The following is a 9,448-nucleotide window of genomic DNA, read 5'->3' as shown; positions in this document are numbered from 1 at the left end:
ATATATATATATATATATATATATATATATATATATATATAATTTTTAGGTTTTTGTAATCCAAAAAATGCTGAACTTTTTAAAATCAAAAATCATTTTTTCATATAAAATATTTAATCAAATCATAATATAAATTTCACAGAATCAAATATTCTATCTATAATATTTTTTTTTCATTTACAGGAAGCAAAATATTGTCTGGGTGAAAGTACAAAATCCATTTTGTTCCCGCCTGTACACAGTTTTAAGAACAGTAGCACGGTTTTAGCTGGTTCTTTGGTCTAAGTGTTTTAGATTTTTCATCATCTAGCAACTGTATAGTTTAATACATTATGCTACCATCTGCAAATATTCTTAAAGTGATATGTTTTCAGCAGACAGATCATTTATATAGATCAAGGAAAATATTAGACCAAAATTGTACCAAGTGTGAAGCCAGATGGAAATTGTATACAGTCAGGGCCCAAAACTATCATGGGTGACTCCAGATGTAATGGAGTCCAAAACTGTCTCATTGGTGATTCCAGATATAACTGGTATGCAGTCATATCAAGAGGAAAATAGATACCAAATCTGTGTGAATACATGACACTAGATGTAACATGTTAGAGTACAGGACTCTTGACCAAAAGAGTGCAGGTTTGAATCATATCATTGGATCAATCTGGTCAGCAGATGTGGTGTATACATGGACAAGGTGCTTTTATTCCTATTGACTTTGCACTAATAAACTTCTGCCAAAGCTATTACTCAAAAGGCTTTTTTTCTCCAAAGCAAAAACAAAATTAATACATAACTAATATTTGTTTTAATATGAACTTTTTACTCTGTTATATAGGGCAATCTGAAAATAAATTGCAACAAAATTTATGAGTGATGAGGGATAGGAGGTTAGAAGCAATAAGTTAATGTGCTATAAATTCCCTAAAATACTAATTTTGCGATGAAAGATTCTCAATTCTTTGACTCAGGTCTCTAAATTAGTATTGTTGGAATCATCCTTGAAATTTCATAGTTTACTTGCTTTTTGACAAATTTTAGTGATTTTCTTATTAAAGTTTCACATAAAAAAAGAAGAATAAAATTAAATGCCAAGCAATGCATCCTTCATCATATGCTTATATTTCTGTGCTGGACAGAATATATCAGCAATATATTCACTTTCACCATTCAATACATGAATTTTAGCATTAAAATCATAGTTTATCTTTACAATTTGTTTCGTGTCTTTCCGCATGCCTTTTTGAACAGATGCCAAATTCGGGATTTTGCTCTTTAGATCAGTAAATCAGCAAACTAGAATGTCTGCCTCTCTAATCGGTGTTGACTTTATAATACGCCCTGTAGGGAGTCACATGGTGGTTATTTGGTCACCCTCGGCTTTAACGTCCGTATGAACAACTATAGCAAGGAAAGTGAGCATCGATCAAAGGTAGCTGGTCTGCGATCAAAAGGCACGGAATAGAATGTCACTTTCAACGTATCTAGGGACTTGCAGGATTTGTTTATTTTATCGTCTGTCACAGAAATTCCCGAAGAATGCACGAAACGGTCTTAAACATACCCAAGCTCCCTTAAAACCGAACAGATTCAAAGTTTATAGAGAGTTACATGGCACTATTGAAAGTGACACGAATGCCAAAGATTTTGTTTATGCTCTTAACCCGGGTGAACGAACTTTGTTATTAACAGAATTACAGAAATTCAGAAGTGAACAAGGTAAGTCTGAAGTCTGTTATCTTTGTCTTGCTACAGGTTCAGGGTCAGTTAGACCCAAAGCCAGTTCGTCCCACAGAGGCTCGTATCGTTGCTTAAAATTGACTTGTCATACATGTACTGTATAATAACTAGTTATTATATAGTACAAGTAACATGTATGACAGCTCAATTTTTGGCAACGATACGAGCCCCTGTGGTTCGGCCCAGGACGATTCGCCCCAAACGCTTTCAATCGAGACGACTTTTTTTTTTTTATAGATATAGTTTTAATATACGTTCCGGTTGTTTGTACCCCATTACAGATTTAAAAACGAAAAGTATAAACGAGATTAAAAAAATTAACCTAACTTAGTTCAGTCATTGATTTATAATTTGAAACCTGATTGTGACCAGGGGCCCTAACACCGTTATCGTCTGCTTACAACATCAAAGTTTTCAATGTAAGGGGTGAATATACGACACGTGTATATCTATAGAATTAGAAAGGAAAGAAATGACAATGACAAATTTAACATTCACATAAATTTGACAAGCGGTGTACATGTATGCAAAGGGATATAACTCCAAACTTTCAACTTTAAGATAATTTACAGAATTATCAGGCAGTTAAATAGGATGAACTTTGTCACTCTGCTGACTGAGGAAAATAGACTTGCCTGTAGTGTATGCACTGTGGTACCATGTTAGTATGGAAACTCCATTAAGTATGAAATATGCACATGATGACAGTGTTAGGGCCACCCTGGTCATGGTAAAGTTTGAAATTATAAATCAATGAACAAAGTGACTAAGTTCTATGCATTTTTATCACATTAATAACTTCATTATTTAAGTCAGTAGGAGGTTACAAACATGCATATTTATGCAAAACTAATTCTACAATGTATGATACATCCGCTGATATTTGTGTTTTAAGTCAGTAACAGCACTTTGTAGCATGTTCCAAGGTCGACTAACATCAAAATGAATTGGTTACAAGGATGATAATGAACTTCAATGTAACGAACTGTCTAAACACTTTCTTCAATATTGGTAAATTTGTATTCATTTCAATAAAGAAACATACTTGCATTTACAACCAAATCAAATGTAGGTTAAAGAAACTTTAAAACACATTCATTTAATTGTGTGAGAATTTGAATTTATTAGAAAAAAGACATCATGATAAGTAAATTCCATCAAAAGCAATCACTCTAATTTGCAGAACAGCATTGCTGTGGGCTGCCTAATGTGTGAGATATTACTGAAAATTTGAGTTCTTGTTCCAGTGTTAGTTGGCATTGGAACACTCTACAAGAGCTGTTATTTGGTAAGATGGTGACCTACCACACATAAATATCAGGGTAAGCATATTACATTGTAGGTCTAAGTCGAGACATTACAACCCATATACCTTTTATTAGAAATATATAGCAGGGCATGTCTCTTTACTCAATACTTCAATAATTGTAAAAAATTATAAAATAGTCCAAACATCATTGATTTTTGGATGTTTATGAATTTATTTAAATTAAAAAGATGTTTCACATCTCTTGCTTGGCTTTTGTTAGAAAATGCCCATATTGTTGTTGTTGCAGAGGTCTCAGAAATGCTTAATTACACATGTATTTGGATGCATTTTTTTTAATCTGGGACACAGAAAATCACTTATGCAGGAGTACACAACCAATTGCTTGATGGCAAATTCAAGGGCTTGCCTGTCCTGCTTCAACTACCTTGTGAGTGGGAAAATGTTGATTTGATTGTTTTAGCTGTGCTGATATTTACAATGACAGAATTCAGTGGCTGAAAAGCCCCCATATGTACATGTTGTCATTGTAAGAGTACATCAGAAGAACATGACCCAATAGCTTGGCAGTTAAGTTCAAAGACTTGACTAGCAGCTGAGTTGTGGGAAAATGTACTGATATTGACAATGACTGAATTCAGAGGCAGAACAACCAAGTGATGTACTTGTGTATAAGAGTACATTGAATGAACAACTTTAGCTTTCATTAATGTGCTCGCTAACAAGTGTAGCAAAATAATTAGTCATGTGACCTCAGAATTGAGATTTTGAGAGTTGGACAAAATGTTGTTTGGAAATTTGGAAAAGTATTTTGGGGTTGACTGGCAAATTGATGAAGATTATTATGAGATTCAGCAGAGTGCTAAAGTTGCTAGAATTGATGTTTCACATGGAACACTATGTGTGATGCCTAGCTTAGTGCTTGGAATAAGACATTTTCATGGCTTGACATAATTCACTCTCACTCTAATGGACAAACGAGCCACATGTCAGTGGTGTAAAGAAGTTATAAAATTAAACTCAATGGCAACCACTGGTTCTACTTATCTGGAAATTTAGCTACTTCAGGTATACCCAGTATGCTTCTGGTAGGGGACTGCAACTTTTTCTGGTGGGACTCCTGTTTTTCCCAAATAGGAGTCCTGGACTCCTAGTTTTAAAATCCTAGCGAGACCTCTGTGTTGGTTTCCATTTTGTCTTTCCTTCATGTGATTATGTCTGAAATAAATTAGGGAAGCTTTCTGGATTCAATCTTGCACACTATCTAAAATGTAAAATGAATTTATTATGATATTTATATATACCTAGCATTTATGAAATTAAAATTATAATTTACTTGAAATTAGTTTTTTAAAAAGAAAAGGAATGTAAAAATAAGAAAAAATCAAGTAATGGGTATCAGTACATGTAAAAATATACATAATTTTGCAATGAGTTATATGATTGACTTTAAAGAAAAAATGTAGAAAAAAGTGCAATATTAATCAAGTAAAGGATATTTTGTTATTGATGTGAAACCTTCCTTAATACAATTTCATGATTACACATAGTGGTGCTTATTTCAGTGGACTGAATGTTTCAGAATTGCTGAGTAAAAGCATAATATATTATTGGAGTAAAGGTTCTGCATGCATTTGAAAATTTGGTGGACTTCAAAACCAGTACTTGTTAAAACAAATGCAAATATACTTTTGTTCTACAGATTGAAGTAGCCATAAACTGAGTTTTTTTCTGTGTTTATTTCCAATGATGCTGAGTAGCACTGACATGTTAGAATATAATTTTCAAGGATGACGTCATAGAAGAATACGTGTATGCTTCTCACAGCACACCTTTGTTTCATCACCACTTAGACCATGAAGTATGTTAGAGTTGTATGCTTCTCATAGCACACCTTTGCTTCATCACCACTTAGACCATGAAGTATGTTAGAGTTGTTTATGGTGTGTTTGGTAAAAGTCTTTATGAGTCTTTGTATCCAGAAGTTAATGATGTTTTGAACCATTTTATAATTTGTATGATTGTTGAAGTATATTGGAATAATAATAATTAATAATAATAATAATAATGACCTTATTTAAAGAGGGTAACACAATTAGCTAAGAACTAACCTATCTTGAGGCCCTCATACAAGGAATTTATTTATTTTAGCTGCGTCTTGGAAGCCAGTGGATATACTGGGTTTGGAAGAAGATAAAAAGAATATAGCATTTGCACACCAACCCCTTTATTTGTACCCTTCTACAATTTTAGAAACAAAAAGCATCAAAGATGTATAATAAAAAAAATGCTCAAAATTTTTTGACCTGATTGTTACCAGGGGGTCCTGAGCACTGTTATCTTATTGAATAAGCATACAAAGTGTTTGCTGTCCATTACAGGTTTCTGTAGTACATTCTGCACAGCATCATAAATGATATCTGTATCTCAAAAGACTGCTCCTTGTACAGATAATCTGCCATGTTTGTCCTGAGTTCATGAAGCATCCATTTTTGATACTACAAAGAAATCAAAGGGAGGTAGCCTCATTATGGCCAAATATAGCCAGATAAGAAAGCTGATAATTCCTTAAATAAACAAATTGACTATTCCACAGGTTATGGCGGCATTAGAGGTCTTGAAAATGCTTAATCACACATATTTGGATGCAAAAAAATTTTTTGGGGATGCAGAAAATCACTTAGGTGGGAGTCCTCCATAAGCATATAATAGGTGGGTGGCAAAATTCAAAGACTTGCCAGTTCTGCTTAAGCCACCTGCTGATTGGAAAAATGTGTTGATCAGTTAGCTCTGCTGATATTTATAATGATAGAATTCAGTGGCTGAAAGACCCTCTGATCTACATGTTGCCATTATAAAAGTACGTCAAAAGAACATGATGGAGAGCAAGTTCAACATCTTTTGACTGGCTGCTGGGTGGGGAAATGTGCTGATATATACAGTGATTAAATACAGAGACAGAAAGACCCAGAGGTGTACATAAGGTCATTTATAAGAATACATCAAATAGACAGCTTCAGCTTTCATTATTGTGTACATTTCTGAGTGCAGCTGAAAAGTAGCACACATGACCTCAAAATCAAGACATGTTGAGACTTAGACAAATTTGAGTAAGTAATTTTGAGTTAAATGGCAAACTGTAGAAGATTGTAATGAGGTTCAGAAGACTGCAGAACTTGTGAGAACTGATAGTTTGAACGGGACAGTAACCAAGTATAAGAAAGTGTGTGATGCCTGGCTTAGTCTTTGAAATAAGACCTTTGCTTGGATTGACAAAATTCAGTCTCACTCTGATGGACAAACAAGCTATATGTCAATATTGTAAAGAATGTGGAAATTAAACTCAGTGGCAACCAATAGTTCTTTTAATCTGCAAAGCTCCACATTTGCTGGGAGGGGACTGCAACTTTTGCTGGTGTGTCTCCTATCTCCTATTTTTACCAAAATGGGAATCCTAGACTCCTGGTTTTAAAATCCTAGCAAGACCTCTGACACTAATCTGAAAATTCACTGAGCTACAAATGCAGGTATCATTTTGTCCTCGAATCACATGCGAGTGCACGATAGCCTGTAAAAGTTAGTGAGGTATTAATGCCAGAGGATAGTCATGAGGGGTAGAAGATTTTAGCATAGAACAGTAACCAAACAAACTGCTATTATGATATTACTCGATTACAGACCATATGTTTTATGATAATGGTTACTAATCCAAAACCATGATAATGTAATCCAAAAATTGAAGTTCTTATGAGGTGTCCTGCTGCTGGCAAACTGATTGATAAACACTGCAAACATTTACTGTTTTTACTGTCTGTAAATCAGGTCCATTGATGCCCTAGTTCCATAACTATGCTAAAGTTTTGCTAGCCAAGGTTCAGATATTTTAACTTTATTCCTTGGCAGATCAAGAAGATACTTCTTTGCTTCAGGTCTGTGAATTTCATTGGATTTGGCAGCAAGCCACCACATCTAATCAAAATTAAGCTTTGGACACTGTTCCTTCATGATCAAGAAAAATAGATTATTATTAAGTGCATTCACATTGTTAGTTCCCTTTGTCTCGAAAATGTTCGAAGTGTTCAGATTTTTCTGTATTTGTTCAAATGCCTTTAACTCAATTGCACCTGTAATGGCTTCTTACTATTATGTAGTCATACTTTGATGTTAAACTTACAAAGTACTCTTTTGAAGTCAAATGCCTCCACCATTTTCGGACAATGTACAGTGTACTGCTTTTATATGTTATTGGTTCCTTAGCATTAAAAACAGAGGGAGGCAGCTCAAGAAATCTAGTAGATGACACTAGGACAAAGCACTTAAATATCTGCTCAATCCACCAAGGTGTAGATATGGTTTACATATTGGAACCTTGGCTAGTGAAGATGACCTGTGATTTTCCATTTCTGCCAACATGGTGTCAAACTCGGCCATGCTTATCATTTATCCTTAGTAGCCAGAGAGTACAACTTGGTAATTGTATTGAGACTTTTTTGTGCTGCAGCAAGACATTCTGAATAAACATGTATTCACAAATGCAGCTTTAGTGGATTTTTTTTATAAGCACTGCCCACATCAGTACACATCAGACAACAATCTGATGGTACACCTTTGATACTTGCTGCGGTTAGAATTCCAGCGATACTAAGACCAACAGTGGTCATGGCTGTGATTTAGCAAACAGCATCTACAACCACACACATCCATTTATATTTTATGAGTAGATTGGTTTTCTTAAAAATTTTATCTTGCAGGTGTTATTCTGCTTTGAATATTTTATCATGTCAGTAGGTTTGAGGGTATATCATAATTCTTCTATTGATAATGTGATTTCACAATATAATTGCTTGACAATCTTGCCTTTTTCAAGTGCACTACACACACACACACTTCCAATCAATTATGCTTTTTCACTGGTTCAGACTTAACACAATCATAGAAAATATGTACTTGTGGAATATTTAAATCTCTGGCAGTTGAGCTGTCTTGTGTCCTGGCATTACATTCATATAGAACCTTACTGATTATGCCTTTAAATGATGTCTGAAACATTCTCGTCTATACCCTGAAACTCTCCCAGGGACAAGTGCATGATTGTTGAATAACAGTTGAGATTTTTTCTCTTCTTCATTGAATCATTATAAAACCAATCCATGCATGATTTCAGACCTGAATTTGCAGTCTGTGATTGAGTATTTTCACATGTTAATGCAATTGTTCCAAGCTGGCTTCAAGTTGGTAAAGGTACATTAGGGTGGTCCCAACTGTTGATTTCTATGTGATCTATAACAAGATATTTGAGGGCTTTGTTAATGACAGAATTTTGAAGCAGATGTTCATCAGCAAGTGGAATAAAAATCCATTTGTTATGGATTCACTCTCTTTCTCTCTTTGGTTGAGTATAATTCCCATGGTAACTAATATCTAATTGATCAGTTCCCATGCTATTACTATGTGTAATGGTGATGGGACCTCTGCAATCTTTGCATCCATGTATTTTTTCACTGCAGCTATCAATATAATTCTTGATAAATTCCACTGATGCTCCATTATATTTGCCCCCAATTGTGTTTATTTGGGTTGGATTTTTTTGGAACAGTATCTTTCAGCTTTACAACATGCTGATAGTCTTTATGAGACATTTCAAGCTTTCCATTTGATCTTAAAGAATCTCAGGCTCACCTGGTTTGATATCACTGTGCAAGCTCACCAGACCAGTAACCTGAAAGTACTACTGATCCTGTCCATAACCAATTGGTCCCGCATTTCATGATACAAGAAGACAAAATGTAGTGAATGAGTAAATTCAGCAGAGGCCTCGTTAGGATTTTAAAACTAGGAGTCCAGGACTCCTATTTTGGTAAAGATAAGAGTATCACCAGCTGAAGTTGCAGGCCCCCCCCCCCCCAAACATGTTGGGCATGCTTAAAATGACTAAATGTCCATTATAATGCTAGCAATAAAGAGATATGAACCCTTGTCAGTTTTATGTATTTGTAATTCTTTAAATAATTATGTGTTCAAATTGATACCATGTAACCAGCAGCAAGTAGGTTGTCTCTAGATGTCTTATACCTAGAAAATGTGGATCTTTCATGCATTGGGTTTAATTTTCAACATTCTTTACACTGCTGACATATAGCTCTTGTTTGCCCATTCAAGTGAGACTGAATTTTGTCAATACAATTTCAAACAATAAGCCAAGCATCACACACTTTAGTACACTTGGTTTAGAGGTGTTGGAAATGCTTAATCATGCTTATTTAGATGCAGATTTTTTATATGGGATGCAGAAAATAACTTATGCATAAGTCCTCTGTATGTGTGTGTATATATATACTTTATAGACAATTGAAACAAATTACATCCAACAATAAAATTTACATTCAATGTCTCTAAAACTAAAGTTTCATTTTTGGATGTAGATGTCGTGAAAAATGAAAA

The 9,448-nt window shown here is 34.5% G+C and overlaps 1 protein-coding gene across 2 annotated transcripts in view; it reads left to right on the top strand.

Moving 5' to 3' along the window:
* Positions 1-1,356: 1,356 nt before the first annotated feature.
* LOC149807162 (transmembrane protein 65-like) overlaps positions 1,357-9,448 on the top strand; it is a 63,475-nt gene continuing 55,383 nt past the window's right edge. Inside the window, exon 1 of one of the 2 annotated variants that reach the window (XM_089962923.1) lies at positions 1,357-1,719. In XM_089962923.1, the coding sequence (XP_089819049.1) occupies positions 1,467-1,719 (253 nt within the window). In that variant the 5' untranslated portion in view covers positions 1,357-1,466. The remainder of the gene's footprint in view (positions 1,720-9,448) is intronic. The other variant, XM_089962914.1, reaches the window with a different exon arrangement.

The sequence above is a fragment of the Sinohyriopsis cumingii genome, chromosome 1 (genome assembly GCF_028554795.1).
Source record: "Sinohyriopsis cumingii isolate HCF-2022 chromosome 1, ASM2855479v2, whole genome shotgun sequence".
Classification (NCBI taxonomy): Eukaryota; Metazoa; Mollusca; class Bivalvia; order Unionida; family Unionidae; genus Sinohyriopsis; species Sinohyriopsis cumingii.
The sequence above is the reverse complement of the archived record's forward strand: the minus strand, read 5'-3'. Positions and strand labels throughout refer to the sequence as shown.